A 17,994-nucleotide genomic window follows, 5' to 3' on the forward strand; every position below is an offset into this window, starting at 1 on the left:
CCTAAAGGAATTTGCCTTTGTCATATCTGTTTTTATTCCAAAGGTGTCCCTCAGCCTAATGTAACTTGGTTGAAGAAAGGAGGATCTCTGAGTGAAAATATTTCCTTGCTTTTCAATGGATCCCTGTTGTTGCAGAACCTTTCCCTTGAAAATGAAGGAACCTATGTCTGCACAGCCACCAATGCCCTTGGAAAGGCAATGGCAACATCTGTCCTCCACTTGCTGGGTAAGCACCAAGTCCTTGTTTTCAAGTGCTTCCTATAATATGTGCGAAGTAGGACCCGGTTTTGTGGATTCTGAAGTCAAGGAGTAAACAAGTGGACGTTATATGGTTTTAACTATTGCTGTCACTGTCTACTTACAAACAGGCGCTAAATCTAATACTCTATCTTACCTGTTCTTCTCTCAGAAGGCTGTGACTGCCTTGCTGCTGCTTCTCTGCCTAAGAACCTACAATGAGATATAAACTTTCTGCCCAGAATCAAGATCCTTCATATGCTGCCTCTATGTGTGTGCTTGTGTGCCAAGTTGCTTCAGTCCTGTCTGACTCTTTGTGACCCCATGGACTGTAGCCCACCAGGCTCCTCTGACTGTAGGATTCTCCAGGCAAGCATACTGAAGTATGTTGTCATGTCCTCCTCCAGGGGGATCTTCCCAACCCAGGGATCAAACCCACATCTCGTTCATCCCCTGCATTTGGCCGGCAGGTTCTTTACCGCTAGCACCACCTGGGAAGCCCATTCTGACTCTGCTGTGTTGCTTTAGTCGTGTTCGACTCTGTGCGACCCCATAGATGGCAGCCCACCAGGCTTCCTGTCCCTGGGATTCTCCAGGCAAGAACACTGGAGTGGGTTGCCATTTCCTTCTCCAAGGCATGAAAGTGAAAAGTGAAAGTGAAGTCGCTCAGTCGTGTCTGACTATAGCAACCCCATGGACTGCAGCCTACCAGGCTCCTCCGTCCATGGGATTTTCTAGGCAAAAGTACTGGAGTGGGGTGCCATTGCCTTCTCTGATTCTGGCTCTACATGTCCTTAATTTATAACCCTGGCCTCTGTTCTAAGCTAGCACTAAACTCTGTTCTAGGCAATGCACTTTCCCGCACTGTGATCCAACACCACACACACACCATGCAGCTTACTCTGGAAATCTGGCTTCCATTCATACTGCTCTCCCAGGAAGAAGTGGCCTAGCTTACGGTGAAGAGTGCCGGATTCATGATCTCCAAAGGAGAGAATTTTGCTTCAGGACCAAAGACACAGTTTCAGTCACTCAGAACTTCATATGGCCAAAGTTTTATTACAGTGAAAAAGGGACAGAGAAAGCTTCTGACATAGACATCAGAAGCGGGCGGAGAGTGCCCCCACTCACCAGTTCAGGTGTAGCTTTATATACTTTTTCAATTGATTACTAGCAATAGATTAAAAGAATATCTCAAGGTTTTAAAGGTCTTTCTAGACCCACTCCCACAACATACATCTTAAAATAACAGGAATAGTCAGAAGGTTTTTCTTAAGAAGGAGAAACATGTCCTCAAGCAAGATACATTGTTGTTATATAATCATTAGTTCAGTTCAGTCACTCACCGCTCCGACTCTTTGCCACCCCATGAACTGCAGCACGCCAGGCCTCCCTGTCCATCACCAACTCCTGGAGTCCACCCAAACCCATATCCATCGAGTTGATGATGCCATCCAACCATCTCATCCTCTGTCGTCTCCTTCTCCTCCTGCCTTCAATCATTCCCAGCATCAGGGTCTTTTCCAATGAGTCAGCTCTTCATATCAGGTGGCCAGAGTTTCAGCTTCAACATCAGTCCTTCCAATGAACATCCAGGACTGATCTCCTTTAGGATGGACTGGTTGGATCTCCTTGTAGTCCAAGGAACTCTCAAGAGCCTTCTCCAACACCACAGTTCAAAAGCATCAATTCTTCGGTGCTCAGATTTCTTTATAGTCCAACTCTCACATCCATACATGGAAAAACCATAGCCTTGACTAGACGGACCTTTGTTGGCAAAGTAATGTTAGCTCTGGGCTTAAAGAAAGTTAGTCTTAGGGGAAATAGATTGTTGTAGCAACTCAGAGCTTAAGAAAAAATGTCTTAAGTGACTAAGACAAGGAATGTAGAAAAAGTTTGTCCCTTTCTCCTCCTTGAGGGTCCTGGTCTTCTTATTGATCTACCTAAGAATTAGCTCTTTCACCGTCCTTTAAGCTACCTGAATTCTCATCTCCTATGTGAATCCTTCTCTGATTGTTTTGGACCTCTCCTTTCTCACTGCTTAGTCCCTGACTGAATCCTGACACACATTAGTCTCCAGTTGTTTCCTCCACTAAATTGTGGGTCCCTTCATGCTAGAGACCATGTCTAATGTTTCTTTTGTGCCCTAAGAATATAATATAGTATGAGGCACCCAGCAGGTGCTCAATAATTACTAATCGGTGGAGTCAGTATTATAGTTTGGGAAAGGTCATTGCAGTGAGCCCCTGGCACAGGATGGCATTTGGATGCTTCTGCTGCTGTCTTTAGGGATAATATCTGGAGCTCAGCAAACTCTTGACATCAGAATGAGCTTCAAGTTGCGATGGTTTAAGACTCAATAAATAATGCTCCTCTTTCCCCCCAGAGTTTGGAAGCGATTAAGAGTTAATCACAGAAGTCAGCTAGACCGACATGAGCTATCATTCATTACTTCCCCTTTGTATCTCCAGCACCTCAGATAGGTGTAAGTATTAAATATGTGTCTCATAAATGGATAATATTGGATCAATGGCAGAACTGGTATGAGATTATAGAACGCACTGCTGAACTAAGGGGATGATGGAAGGAGCTTTCTCCATGGCTTTTCTTGTTGGCAGTTAGAGGAACCCAGAGACATAAATGGGTTTCCCTGATGGTTCAGCAGTAAAAAATCCACCTGCAATTCAGGAGACCCAGTTTCAATCCGTGGATCAGAAAGATCCCCTGGAGGAGGAAATGGCAACCCGCTCCAGTGTTGTCGCCTGGGAATCCTGTGGACAGAGCAGTCTGGCTGGCTACCATCCATAAGGTTGCAAAGAGTCAGACACAGCTGAGCACACATGCAGGCACAGAGACACAAATAGATGGGGAGTTGGAATAGTCACGTGTGAAGCACTTTCATGTTCATTACCTCTTTTGATGTTTACAATAGCACAGTGTTGGGGGCAGTAATCTTTTATCCAGTTGTATAAATGAGGAAACCTGAGACTCATAAAAGTGTGTGCTAGAGCCCAAATATATAGTTTTCTCTTTCAGTGTTGCTCATATCACCCTCCTGGACTCTTAGTGCTGGCCAGAAAGACCCTGGTATGCCTCTTGTTGCTGTTGTTCAGTCTCTAAGTCATGTCTGACTCATGTGACCCCATGGACTGCAGCATGCCAGGCCCAAAGACCTCTGTGGTCCTCTAGGATCTTAATATGGAAGATTTTCAACAGATAGGGTAGGCTTAGCCTGTCTAATGCTAGTGCCTTCCCTCAGGTCCCTGAGAAGTCAGTTCCGGCCTTACCCCTTCCTTCCCCCCTCCACTCAGGGGTCTGCATGGTGTCTCAGTTCTGCACCACACATCTCTTCTCTTTACACATCTCTGCAGTCAGGCAGCTCTTGACTCTAGTCACGTGACTGAGGAATCAAGAATGACGTCACACAGTATACAGCATTCCCCACCATCGTCTGCTCTTACACTTAATGCTGCACAACCTTCCTAAAAGTGTGCACCTGTCACCATGTGATGTTCCCTATAAAGCATCACCCCTTGCCCTGTTCCCAGAGCTGTCTGGAGGGGAGGAGCCTGTCAGCCCCAGCTGCTTCCTCCAGTCCCTTCTGGAATTTCAGTGAATATATTTTTTCCTACCTTGTTAGTTAGGCTGTAAACCCTGAATACATGTAGAGATGCTATATGTTAGTGTGGCTAAGAACCTGTTAAACTTGTCCTTCCATATGCAAGCTTAAAAAAAAAAATCCACTCCTGAGGAAGCCCAGGGAGCTCATATCCCAAATGTGCATCATTATTTGTGGTAACACAGGTATTGGTTTTCGAGTTGCAAAATGATCACTACCTTGGTAAATGTTTATAGAGGAAAGATTTGCTAAGGATTATTGAATCAATTCTTTCATTGGTCTTCTTTCACAAGTATGTTTTCCCACACATATTAACTTTGTTATGTATCAGTGCTTAGTCACAAGAACCTAATCGACGTATGTCTTGCAAAACTCTTTAAGAGGCCAAGAGACAGGGACAGAGTTAAGAAAATCAAAATATTTATGAGAATGAGGTTTAACTCTGTGCCTGAGGATTTGCAAAGCATGAAGATAATGGGACACTTTATTCTCAAAATAGTGACATATTATCTACAGCTACAGATTCATTCTAAAGGAGATCAGTCCTGGGTGTTCTTTGGAAGGAATGATGCTAAAGCTGAAACTCCAGTACTTTGGCCACCTCATGCTAAGAGTTGACTCATTGGAAAAGAGTCTGATGCTGGGAGGGATTGGGGGCAGGAGGAGAAGGGGACGACAGAGGATGAGATGACTGGATGGCATCACTGACTCGATGGACGTGAGTCTGAGTGAACTCCGGGAGTTGGTGATGGACAGGGAGGTCTGGCGTGCTGCGATTCATGGGGTCGCAAAGAGTCGGACACGACTGAGTGACTGAATGGAACTGAACAGATTCTTTATTGAGAATAAAGATCCTTGGTACTTAGGATAAAAAAGAAAATCAGAAATGCCTGAATCACAGGGAACCCATACTGCTGATCTCAGCTCCTTGTAGCTGAAAATGAGTGAATTGCAGAAGGATACACAGAAGTTGCTCTCTGACCTCATGTTTAACTATGTCTACTCTATAGGAACAGTAAAGGCTACATCATTTCAATCTTTTAAATCTTTAGCTAGTGTCTTTGATTTTCAGGTTATGTCATATAGAATGTAACTCTGCAAATAGAGATTCTAGAGATGTGGATGCAGGGAGAGCATAGAAGGAGAAAATCATGTTGAGTTGCCATTCAACAAGCCAGCTCATGTTATTTATGAGATCATTGTATTTATGTGATACTGTTTTCTCTTCTTTTCGACACAATGCTACCATCCTTACAAGCACCTTCGTCCATTCATTCAACATTCATCTTAGTCTGTTTGCACTACCATAACAACGTAGCACAGACCAGCATGGAGGGGGTGGCTTATAAACAACAGACATTTATTTCTTGCAGTTCTGGAGGCAGGGACATCCAAGATCAAGGTAGGGCCAGATCCGATGTCTGATGAGGGCCAGCTGCCTGGTTCACAGACAGTCGTCTTTTTGCTGTGTCCTCTTATGGCCAAAGGGATAAAGGGGCTCCCTGGGGCTTCTTTCATTAGGGCACTAATCTCACTCATGAGGGCTCCGCCTATGTGACCTAATTACTTCCCAATGCCCCCACCTCCTGCATGTTAGGATGTGACATGTAAATTTTAGAGAGACACAAACATTCAGACACAAACATAGCCATGTTCAGCAAATATTTGCCCAGTGCATGCTTGCTTTTGCCAGAGCTGGGAATATGTAGATGACCTAGTCCTTGAGAAGCCCATAGTCTAGAGAAGGAGATGCTCATGTGAACAGATATTTGAAGCAGAGTGACAAACGCTGTAATGGTTGTTTGTTGTTCAGCCGCTAAGTCATGTCTGACACTTTGCGACCCTGTGGACTGCAGCATGCCACACTTCCCTGTCCTTCACTATCTCCTGGAGTTTGCTCAAATTCATGTCCATTGAGTCGGTGATGCTATTTAACCATCTCATCCCTCATCCTCTGCCACCTCCTTTGCCTTTTGCCTTCAATCTTTCCCAGCATCAGGCTCTTTTTCAGTGAGTCAGCTCCAAAGGACACAGTAGCTCTGAGGAGGGGTCCCTAATGCTCTCTGGAGAAGCCAACCAGGTTTCCACATAAGTCAGGATGTTGCTCTGGGAGGAGGAAGAAGAATGTTCCAGGCAGAGAAATCAGGATGTGCAAAGGCAGAGAGAAGTTCCATGTGGAATGGAACATGGAAATCAAATGAATGCCTTCAAATCAGTTAATTAAAAGATTGGATACTCATGAGGCTGAAATTGCTGGTAAAGGTGACATCTTTGGAATATTTAAGACTTTGATTTATTGAAACTACCTACATTGTTCTACCACCTCCTGCACACACACACATGCACCACACACACATACGCACCACACACACACACATGTGTACATTGTGGAATGTGCCAAACCTTCAGTGGCTAGCATTTCAAAGAAATTCATTGGTCACCTTAACAAATACTGGCTGAGCACCTAAGTATATAGTGTGTCTAGTCTCAAGGATTTGGCATTCCAGTCAGAGAGATGGATAATAAACCAGTAAACAAATAAGTGTACAGGATATTTCTCTGTGGAAAGTGCTATGAAGAAAAGGAAGTAGGATGGTGAGCCCAATGGTGATTGTGCATCATTTAGCCCTCTGAGGAGGTGATACTTGACTCCAGACCTAAAGGATAGGGTGGAGACTTCCATCCCAAGAGGTGAGGAAAGAGCATTTCTGGCAGAGGGAGCAGTAAGTGCGAGGACTCTAAAGTGAGCACAGGCTGTGCGTGGTCAAGGAACAGAAAGAAGATTCGTTTGGTGAGGGTTCAGTGGGGTAGAAGGAGAGGTGTGTGAGATGAAGCTGGAGAGTTTCTGAGGACCAAATCGTTCAAGCCTCTGAAGGTCAAGGTAAAGACTGGAGTTTTATTCCCAAAATATGAGAAGCCACTGAGGAGTTCTATGTGGGAGGAAATAATGATCTACTTTTTCAATTCATTTGTGTCAAAAATCATTCATCATAAAACAAAAAAAATCAAATTGGACCTCATCAAGAATGTGCTAATCAAAGACACTATTAAGAATATGACCACACAAGCCTTAGACTGGGAGAAAGATTGGCAGTCCTATGTCTGATTAAGAACTTATGTCCAGAATATGTGAGGAACTATTACAGTTTAACAATGAATTCTCCCCTCCCCGAGAAAGACAATGGCAAGAGACTTGAAGTTCACAAAAAAGACTGACAGATGGAATCAGGAAAATGAAAATTGAAAGCACAATGAGATACAGTATCACACCTACCAGAAGAGTGAAAACCAACTGATGATGGAAACTTTTTGGCATCAAAAGAAATTCCCAATGCACTGCAGATAGATGGATAAAATGGGGCAACCACATTGGAAAACTATGTGGCAGTTTCTAATAAACTTAAGCACATACCTACCCTTGACCCAACAATTCCATTCACAGGTATTTACCCGAGAAAAATGAAAACATGTTCACACACACAAAAAAATACAAGCATGTTCTTTTCAGTCTTTACTTCATAATGACCATTAATAGGAGAATAGATAAACTATGGTATATTCATACAATGGAGTAGTATTCAGCAATAAAAAAGAATGAGTTACTGATATACACAACTATATGGGTGAATCTCAAAAACATTATATTAAGCAAAAGAAGCCAGACAGAAAAGAGTACATATTGTATAAAGTCCAAGAACAGATACTACTGATGTATGTTGACAGAAATAAAGAAGTAGTTGCCTTGGAGGAGGGGCAGTGCAGTTCAGTTCAGTTGTTCAGTTGCGTCCAACTCTTTGTGACCCCATGGACCGCACCACACCAGGCTTCAACGTCCATCACCAACTCCCAGAGTTTACTCAAACTCATGTCCATCAAGTCGGTGATGCCATCAAACCATCTCATCCTCTGTTGTCCTCTTCTCTTTCTGCCATCAGTCATTCACAGCATCAGGGTCTTTTCCAATGAATCAGTTCTTCGCATCAGGAGGCCAAAGTATTAGAGTTTCAGCTTCAACATCAGTCCTTCCAATGAACACCCAGGACTGATCTCCTAGTCCTTCCAATGAACACCCAGGACTGATCTCCTTTAGGATGGACTGGTTGGATCTCCTTGAAGTCCAAGGGACTCTCAAGAGTCTTCTCCAACATCACAGTTCAAAAGCATCAATTCTTTGGTGCTCAGCTTTCTTTATGGTCCAACTCTCACATCCGTACATGACTACTGGAAAAACCATAGTGTTGACTTAGATGGACCTTTGTTGGCAAAGTAATGTCTCTCCTTTTTAATATGCTGTCTAGGTTGGTTATAGCTTTTCTTCCAAGGAGCAAGCATCTTTTAATTTCATGGCTATAGTCACCATCTGCAGTGATTTTGAAGCCCCCCAAAATAAAGTCTCTCACTGTTTCCATTGTTTCACCATCTATTTGCCATGAAGTGATGGGACCGGATGCTATGATCTTAGTTTTCTAAATGTTGAGTTTTAAGCCACCTTTTTCACTCTCCTCTTTCACTTTCATCAAGAGGCTCTTTAGTTGTTCTTCGTTTACTGCCATAAAGGTGGTGTCATCTGCATATCTGAGGTTATTGATATTTCTCCCAACAATCTTGATTCCAGCTTGTGCTTCATCCAGCCCAGCATTTGGCATGATGTGCTCTGCATATAAGTTAAATAAGCAGGGTGACATTATACAGCCTTGATGTACTCTTTTCCTGATTTGGAACCAGTCTGTTGTTCCATGTCCAGTTCTAATTGTTGCTTCTTGACCTGCATACAGATTTCTCAGGAGGCAGGTAAGGTTGTCTGGTATACCCCCATGTCTTGAAGAATTTCCCACAGTTTATTGTGATCCACACAGCCAAAGGCTTTGGCGTAGTCAATAAGCAGAAGTAGGTGGTTTTCTGGAACACTGTAGCTTTTTTGATGATCCAATGGATGTTGGCAATTTGATCTCTGCTTCCTCTGCCTTTTCTAAATCCAGCTTGAACATCTGGAAGTTCACGGTTCATGCACTGTTGAAGCATGGCTTGGAGAATTTTGAGCCTTACTTTGCTAGAGAGTGAGATGAGTACAATTGTGCAGTAGTTGGAACAATCTTTGGGATTGCCTTTCTTTGGGATTGGAATGAAAACTGACCTTTTCCAGTCCTGTGGCCACTGCTGAGTTTTCCGAATTTCCTTGTATATTGAGTGCAGCACTTTCACAGCATTATCTTTTAGGATTTGAAATAACTCAACTGGAATTCCATCACCTCCACTAGCTTTGTTCATAGTGATGCTTCCTAAGGCCCACTTGACTTCACATTCCAGGATGTCTGGCTCTAGGTGAGTGATCACATCATTATGGTAGTCTGGGTCATGATGATCTTTTTTGTATAGTTCTTCTGTGTATGCTTGCCACCTCTTCTTGATATCTTCTGCCTCTGTTAGGTCCATACCATTTTGGTCTTTTATTGTGCCCATCTTTGCATGAAATGTTCCCTTGGTATCTCTAAATTTCCTTGAAGAGATCTCTAGTCTTTTCTACCCTATTATTTTCCTCTATTTCTTTGCATTGGTCACTGAAGAAGGCTTTCTTCTCTCTCCTTGCTATTCTTTGGAACTCTGCACTCAGATGGGTATATCTTTCCTTTTCTCCTTTGTCTTTAGCTTCTCTTCTTTTTTCAGCTATTTGTAAGGCCTCCTCAGACAACCATTTTGCATTTTTGCATTTCTTTTTCTTGGGGATGGTCTTGCTCACTGTCTCTTGTACAATGTCACAGACCTCAGTCCATAGTTCTTCAGGCACTCTGTCTATCAAATCTAATCCCTTGAATCTATTTGTCATTTCCACTGTATAATCATAAGGGATTTGATTTAGGTCGTACCTGAATGGTCTTCCATTCAGGTATGGTCTTCCATTCAGAAAGTAGTGGTTTTCCCTGCCTTCTTCAATTTAAGTCTGAATTTGTCAATAATGAGTTCAAGATCTGAGCCACAGTCAGCTCCCAGTCTTGTTTTTGCTGACTGTATAGAGCTTCTCCATCTTTGGCTGCAAAGAATGTAATCATTCTGATTTCGGTATTGACCATCTGGTTGTGTTGTTGGAAGATGGTGTTTGCTATGACCAATGTGTTCTCTTGGCAGAACTCTGTTAGCCTTTAACCTGCTTCATAGATGAGAGGATGCTTTATGAGTGATGGAATGTATATACCTTGCTCTGGATCATGGTTACCTAAGTACATACAATTGTGAAAACTCATAGAACTGCATGTTTGACATATAAGCATTTTTTCTTATATGAATTATACCTCAGTAAAAAGAGGTGTATTTTTTTAAAGAAATGCATGTATGTCTTGCCTTGAACTGTCTTGCCTTTATGAAATATGACATAGAGTTAGGTATGGCATCAGACACACTGGGTTCCAGTCCAGCTGCAGGACCTTGGAAAAGTCACATAGCTTCTTTCCATTTCTATCTCTGCAAGTAAAAATAATCTAAATCAAAAGATGGCCGTGAGAATTCAATGGAAAATTGATGTTAAAGTGTTTAACTCAGTACCTATTACCTGGAAACTTCTCAATAAACTAAGCTATTTCTAAAAATGTTTTAAATAAGCTGTAGGGCACCTAAAAATGTGTACTGTTCTGCTTTGCAAATGATATGCAAGTTAGGACAAAATTCCAAAATCAGAAGGAAGCACTGGAAAACAGTTAAGCTAAAGGCATAGGTGTACTCAGTGGAGCACCCTGTGGACACAGCTGGTAGCTATTACTTACTTGTGATTATTTCAAGAAAATCTGGTACTTTCTGTGATCATACACAAATCTGTCATCGTCATGTCCTACTTCATCTTTTTATCCAGTGTCAAAAGGGAAAGGAAAGGCTACTTGGAACGAGGACTAAAAGGAAAACAAACCATGATTATTCGAAGTGGTCAGCTTCAGCTTTTTTAAAGGAAACTCCCATTTTCATCTTTCCAGAAGGCTCTATGGCTAATTATTTATTCAGCTTCAGGTCTCATCTGAAGTTTAGATTAAGAATTAGTAGAGAAGTAAGAATGGAATTGAAATGTATCTTGAACCTGTCTGCTTAATCCCTGCTCCCCGCTAAATCATCTTTCATCTCTCTCAGTCTGATCCACTTTTGAGAAAGAGAATCCATTAGGGCATCCCCCGGAGAGACCCTCCTCTCTTGGCTCTGCTTGGAGAGTCTTGAGAAGCCGGCCTACTGCACAGAGTTTCTCCTCCTTCTCTGGGATTTTTCTGGCAGATCTAGCTGGCCTGAGACAACCCCTTTCCCAGGCTGTATGTCTTGCTTGAACTGTCAAGGGGCCTTTGTGAAATGTGAGGTAGTATTTTGAAAGAGTTAGAGTTGGCATCAGACGCACTGGGTTCCAGTCCAGCTGCAGGACCAAGGGCTCCATCCTGGCTGGAATAACCCCCCGCAGTTATGACAACGAGCTAGGCAAGGGAAAATGAGATTTAAAGGACCCCTTTACTCCACCTGATGGCAGATTCTCTGTGTGCTGCTCAGAGAGCCCGACGGGCAGCTAACCAGAAAGCAGCTCATAGTTGTCTTTGGCCGGGTCGTCTCCAGCCCATCATCCCTTCTCCTCCAGTGGCCATCTGTGACATTCCTTTTCTTTCTGCAGAGACTTTCTGGGAGCTTGGCAACTGGACTCATTGTTCTGCCACATGCGGCCACTTGGGAGCCCAAGTTCAGAGACCCCAGTGCCTGATGGCCAACGGGCAGGAAGTGAGCGAGGCCTTCTGTGACCAGCTCCGCAAGCCACAGGCTGCGTTCCAGCCCTGTAACATTCAGGACTGCCCCCCAAGGTGTGTGCAGTCACTCTTCTCTCCTTGCTACCAGTGTTTGACTTGTTTGAAAATGCATAGTAATGTGGAATGAATAACTCAACCACTAAGATTTGTTTTATGTGGACTATACTAGGTGCTCAACTAAGTAGTTTATGTGGATCACTTCACAGTCACCTATCAAGTCAATATCGTTCATTTTCTTTTTTTAAAAATTTATTTTATTTTTTTGTTATGCTACACCACATAACCAACCAGGGATTGAACCCGAGTCCCCTGCACCAGAAGCTCGGAGTCTTAGCCGCTGGACCTCCAGGGATGTCTCCAGTGTTGTTCATCCTCTATTATATAGTTGGAAAAACTCCCCTAGGCCACACAGTTATGAGAGCCAGAATTCAAACCGGGTTAGTCTGATTTCAGATCTTCTGGAGTTAATTGCCACTCTCACCTGCTCCCTGCACTCACAATGTACCTTATGAGCACGGGGAAGCTGACTTCATGGGTTCACCTCAGAGATATGTCAGTAGACCAGCATCACAAGAGAGACTTGTGAAAAGCACCATTCCTTAGATTCTACCCCCACGGGTGGTGTTGTTATTCAGTTGCCTGTCATGTCTGACTCTTTGTGACCCCATAGACTACAGCACGCAGGCCTCCCTGCCCCTCACCATCTCTCAGAGTTTTCCCAAGTTCATGATCATTGCATTGGTGATGCCGTCTAGCCATCTCATCCTCTAATGCCCTCTTCTCCTTCTGCCCTACATCTTTCCCAGCATCAGGGACTTTTCCAATGAGTCATCTGTTCTCTTCAGGTGACCAAAATGTTGGAGCTTCAGCTTCAGCATTAGTCCTTCCAGTGAATATTCAGGTTGATCTCCCTTAAGATTGACTGGTTTGATATCCTCGCTGTCCAAAGGACTTTCAGGAGTCTTCTCCAGCACCACAATTCAAAGGCATCATCACTTCTTTGGTGTTCTGCCTTCTTTGTGGTCCAGCTCTCACAGCTGTACATGCCCACTGGGAAGACCACAGTCTTGACTATACGGACCTTTGTTGGCAGAGTAATAATGTCTCTGCTTTGCAACACACTGTCTAGGTTTCTCATCGCTTTCCTGGCAAGAAGCAATCGTCTTCTGATTTCATGGCTACAGTCACCATCCACAGTGATTTTGGAGCCCAAGAAGAGGAAATCTGTCTCTACTTCCACCGTTTCCCCTTCTATTTGCCATGCAGTAATGCAGCCGGATGCCATGATCTTAGTTTTTTTTTTTTTTTGCTATGTAGTCTTAAGCTGGCTCTTTCACTCTGCTCCTTCACCCTCATCAAGAGGCTCTTTAGTTCCTCTTCACTTTCTGCCATTAGAGTGGTATCATCTGCATCCCCAGGGGTAAAGCCATTAATAACCTTTCAATATCATAGATGACACAAATCAATAGTTTTAAAAATATCCAAAATCAAACTCATAATCTCCACCAAATCTGATCTGCCCCTAGTTCGTGTTCCAGATCACAATGACCACATTCAAAGCTACCCAGCCCCCTTTCCTCTCACTTCCATCCGTTCCTGTCAGTTTCCTACTGTTCCCAATGTCTTTGTCATTCCTCACAAGGGCCACGTCAGGAGCCTCCTGAGTTTTGTCTCCTCTCTAGAGTGCCTTGTCCACTCTATAAGCAGAAACATCTTTTATTTATTTTTTATTGGAGGATAGTTGCTTTACGATGTGTTTCTACCATACAGCAAAGTTAATCAGTCACATGTATACATACATCCCCTCTTTTTTGGATTTCCTTCCCATTTAGGTCACACAGAACGAAAAGTAGAGTTCCCTGTGTGATACAGTAGGTTTTCATTAGTTATCTGTATTATACAGAGTAGTGTATATATGTCAACCCCAGTCTCCCAGTTCATCTTCCCAGATGGCACTAGTGGTAAAGAATCTGCCTGCCAGTGCAGGAGCTGCAGGAGACAGGTTTGATCCCTGAGTTGGGAAGATCCTCTGGGGGAGGAGATAGCAACCTCTCCAGTATTCTTGCTTGGAAAATCCCATGGTCAGAGGAGCCTGGTGCTACAGCCCATGGGGTCGCAAGAATCAGACAAGTCTGAGTGACCAAACAGGTGCTACCTCCTTTTTTCTTCCCTTTGGTTTCCATGAGTTGAAAATCACGTTTCCAAAATTTCCAACTAATTTTGCCCTAGCTCTGCTCTCTGAGGCCACACAGCTGATGGCTCTTACATCTCTGAGGACTATTTTATCCCGCCCCGATGCTATCGTCTCTACATGGTGATTCTGTTGCTTCTTAGTGAAAGGATATCTGAGAGTACAGCTGGGAGTTATTGTGCTGCTGCCCACTCCCAGAGATATGTGTCAGCCTTGAAACAGTCATACTGCTAGGATGGGCTTTCTCTTTGGAAGACAGTCCCCATAGGGTCTGACCTACTAAGCTCCTGTAGTTTTTGTTCTTAGGTGGCTCACAGGCGCGTGGTCAGAGTGCTCTGTGTCTTGTGGTGAAGGATTCCGCAGTCGGCAAGTGACATGTAAGCGCACAAGAGCCAACGGAACGGTGCAGGCGTTGCCACCGAGAGTGTGCATCCTCAGAGACAGGCCTCTGGGGAGAAGACCCTGTTCCAGTCACCCCTGTGTTCAAGGGCTCTTTGAACAAGGGAACCAGGTAATGCTGACAAATCTAGTGTTTAAAAATCATCCAGTCCCTGTGGTCAAACCCACATATCCAAAAAGGGACTTCCCCTGGCAATCCAGTGTTAGGACTTTGCCTTCCAATGCAAGGGATATGGGTTCCATCCCTGGTCGGGGAACTAAGATCCCATATGCCATGAGGCCAAAACATAAAACAAGCAATACTGTAACAAAACCCCACCCATCAGGGCCCTTCCCCACAGGGGAGAGGAGAGCGCAGACTCCTGCAGGACATTCAGGAAACTCATCTGCACAGGGAGCTGACCACACCACACACCAGCTGGTTCTATTCTATCCTAGACCTCCCGGTCAATATTAACACAGGGTGCAGAGAGCAAAAGTTCCCCTCAGCCCTTCAGAAAATGTTCAGTATTGTCAGTGTGGGAGAATAATACACTCTTTCTGCATTTCTGCCCTGCAGTGCAGCAGTTGTTGCTCTTGAGAATGATTGTGCTAATTCTTAGGTCATTAACTCCAAGTCCTACATGACTACACACTTCTCCAACTGGAGAGGATGCAAAACAGAGGGAGATACATCTTTCTGGAGAAATAAAGTTAATTAAACCATGAAGAACCAAGGAGTTGGCAAAAACTATCCCCTCCACCACTAACATGGAAGGGGGGAGTGTGGGGGAGGGGGGCATGCCCCGGGGGACAGTCCAGTCTGTGAAGTTTCACGCAGTGGCGGAGGAGGGGCAGCTGGGTCAGGGTGGCGCCTCTTCTGGTCCCCCAGGCCGCTCCAGGCCATTCTCTAAGCTGGCCAGGGCTCCTGATGGCTGTGGAGGTGCTGGATTTGAATCCCAAAGTCCATTTGACTGGGTCTCAGGGAGCCCGGCAGGGCTGCTTTTGTCTTGGTCAGTCATCCATGGGTTGTTCTGGGCCTACTTTACTTGTGCGGGTATTGCTGGGCAGTCCACAACAGCAATGTTATATTATGAACCTCCATATTCTCCCAGCCACGCCCCTCTTTTTCTTGCTGAGGCCAGAGGGAGTGGCTGGGGAGTGGGACTGCCCAGCTTGGTAGGAGCGTCCGGTGGTGTTAGCCACACTCAAGGGGTAGTGGGTTCCCTCTGGGGCTTTGCTGCTAATGTCACAGGTACCATGGGTGTCTTGGGTGCCACTGGTATCTCGGGTGCCGCTGGTGTCTGGGTGCCACTCTTGTCCCAGGTGCTGCTAGTGTCTCAGGTGCCACTCTTGTCCTGGGTGCTCTTGGTGTCTCGGGTGCTGCTCTTGTCCTGGTGCCACTCGTGTCATGGGTGCCACTGGTATCTCAGGTGCCGCTGCTGTTGCAGGTGCCACTGGTGTCTCGGGTGCCGCTCTTGTCTGGGTGCTGCTCTTGTCCTGGGTGCCGCTGGTGTCTCGGGTGTCACAGGTGCCACTGATGTCATGGGTGCCACTGGTGTCTCGGGTGCCGCTCTTGTGGTGGGTGCTGCTCTTGCCATGGGTGTCATGAGTGCTGCTGGTGTCTTGGGTGCCGCTGGTGGCTCAGGTGTCACGGGTACTGCTGGTGTCACAGGTGGTGCTCTTGTTGCGGGTATCACTGGTATCTGGGATGCTGCTGTGTCTCGGGTGCCACTGATGTCTTGGGTGCTGCTCTTGCGTGGGTGTCACGGGTGCTGCTGGTGTCTCGGGTGTCATGGCTGCCACTGGTGTCACAGGTGTCGCTCTTGTCATGGGTATCACTGGTGTCTCGGATTCTGCTGATGTCTCGAATACCGCTGGTGTGTTGGGTGCCACCTGTGCCGCAGATATCGCTGGTGCTCCGGGTGTCAGGCATGCGGCGGGTGTGGCGGGTGTCGGGGGTGCCGTGAATGAAGGGAGTGGCCCCATGGTCACACCAGGAAGATGGGGTAGGTGGGGGAGTGGTAGGGTCAGTGATCTCATCTGAATCGTGGGTTGTCTCTGGTATCCGAATGGTCTCCCTCAGGAATAGCCAGGCTGGTAGGATGGTAGAAATCTGAGGGCTTTGAGGCTGAGGTTTTTGGATGGTGAAGTCCTTCATGGCAAGGGAGGACTTCACAAGGATGGACTGGGGCCCCACCCTGGGTGTATTCAAGCTCAGGCTTTCTGAGTTCTGGCTTTCTAAGGAGCCCAGAAGCTTCTGCACTGTCACCTCCGAGTCCTCTTCACAGAGTGGCTGGAGTGGCTCCTTATCCACTTGACCCATGGATGATGCCAAAGACGGGTAAAGTAGCTCTGGTTGTCGGGTCGAGGGTCAGCATGCTTGCTATTAATGTTCTTATTTTATTGGTGAAGGCAATGGCAACCTACTCCAGTACTCTTGCCTGGAAAATCTCATGGACAGAGGAGCCTGGTAGGCTGCAGTCCATGGGGTCACGAACAGTCAGACACGACTGAGCGACTTCACTTTCATGCATTGGAGAAGGAAATGGCAACCTACTCCAGTGTTCTTGCCTGGAGAATCCCAGGGATGGAGGAGCCTGGTGGGTTGCCATCTATGGGGTCGCACAGTTGGACTTCACTGAAGCGACTTAGCAGCAGCAGCAGCAGGAGGCTAGAAGTTCAAAATCAAGGTGTTCTTAGGGTTGGTTTTAGTTACTGGCTTGTAGACAACCACCTTCTGACACTATTATTCTTGTGTCGCTAAGTCATGTCCGACTCTTTTGCAACCCCATGGACAGGACTGTAGCCTGGCAGGCTCCTCTGTCTCTGTCCTCACATAACCTCTTCTCTCAGCACACACGGAAAAGAGAGTTCTGAGTGTCTCTTCTACTTCTTACAAGGCCACTTCCTATCAGACTAAGGCTCCACCCTTTGGCCTCATTTAACCTCTAACCTCCTTAGGACCCTATCTCTAAATATGGTCACATTGGTGGTTAGGACCTCACTGTATAAATTTTGAGGGATACAGTTTGGTCCATAACATTCTGCATTTTCCCCCAAATTTAGGTCCTTCTCATGTGCACAATACACTCACCCCATCTCAACATCCCCAGAATTCTTTTTAAAAAATTAATTTATTTTTTAATTGAAGGATAATTGCTTTCAGAATTTTGTTATTTTCTGTCAAACCTCAGCATGAATCAGCCATAGGTATACATATGTCCCCTCCATCTTAAACCTCTGTCCCATCTCCCTCTCCATCCCACCCCTCTAGGTTGATACAGAGCCCCTGTTTGCGTTCCCAGAGACATACACTAAATTCCCATTGGCCATCTATTTTATATATGGTAATGTAAGTTTCCATGTTACTCTCTCCATGCATCTCAGCCTCTTCTCCCCTTTCCCCATGTCCATAAGTCTGTTCTCTATGTTTTTTTCTCCATTGCTGTGCTGCAAATAAATTCTTCAGTACCATTTTCCTAGATTCCGTATATATGATTAAGAATATGATATTTATCTTTCTCTTTCTGACTTACTTCATTCTGTATAATAGGCTCTAGGTTTATCCACCTCATTAGGGCAGATGCAAATGTGTTCCTTTTAGGGCTGAGTAGCTGTTTTTCCAATAGTCATGTATGGATGTGAGAGTTGGACTGTGAAGAAGGCTGAGTGCTGACGAATTGATGCTTTTGAACTGTGGTGTTGGAGAAGACTCTTGAGAGTCCCTTGGACTGCAAGGAGATCCAACCAGTTCATCCTAAAGGAGATCAGTCCTGGGTGTTCTTTGGAAGGAATGATGCTAAAGC

General features: G+C 45.1%; 2 protein-coding genes across 14 annotated transcripts in view; one reads left to right on the forward strand and one right to left on the reverse strand.

The window, feature by feature from the left end:
• ADAMTSL3 (ADAMTS like 3) overlaps positions 1-17,994 on the forward strand; it is a 376,400-nt gene that overhangs the window by 328,837 nt on the left and 29,569 nt on the right. For 4 of the 13 annotated variants that reach the window (XR_015149981.1, XR_015149982.1, XM_086364278.1 and 1 more), the window contains exons 24-26: positions 44-226; positions 11,487-11,670; positions 14,114-14,318. Coding sequence is in view for 4 of the 13 variants with exons in the window: in XM_086364278.1 (XP_086220404.1) it covers positions 44-226; positions 11,487-11,670; positions 14,114-14,318 (572 nt within the window). In the remaining 9 variants the exon portion in view is untranslated. The remainder of the gene's footprint in view (positions 1-43; positions 227-11,486; positions 11,671-14,113; positions 14,319-17,994) is intronic. The other 9 variants (XR_015149986.1, XR_015149987.1, XR_015149989.1 and 6 more) reach the window with 3 other exon arrangements.
• Positions 15,746-17,451, reverse strand: LOC147349576 (uncharacterized). Its single transcript, XM_086364320.1, has one exon. The coding sequence runs from the start codon at positions 16,509-16,511 to the stop codon at positions 15,882-15,884; it is 630 nt and encodes a 209-aa protein (XP_086220446.1). The 5' UTR covers positions 16,512-17,451; the 3' UTR covers positions 15,746-15,881.

Source organism: Bos grunniens, chromosome 21 (genome assembly GCF_055505025.1).
Source record: "Bos grunniens cultivar Pamir isolate PY7600 chromosome 21, Bosgru_T2T1.0, whole genome shotgun sequence".
Lineage (NCBI taxonomy): Eukaryota > Metazoa > Chordata > Mammalia > Artiodactyla > Bovidae > Bos > Bos grunniens.

Excerpts from the sequence above, each read along its gene's own strand:
- LOC147349576 (XM_086364320.1), bottom strand. The coding sequence starts at position 16,511 with ATGGGTCAAGTGGATAAGGAGCCACTCCAGCCACTCTGTGAAGAGGAC.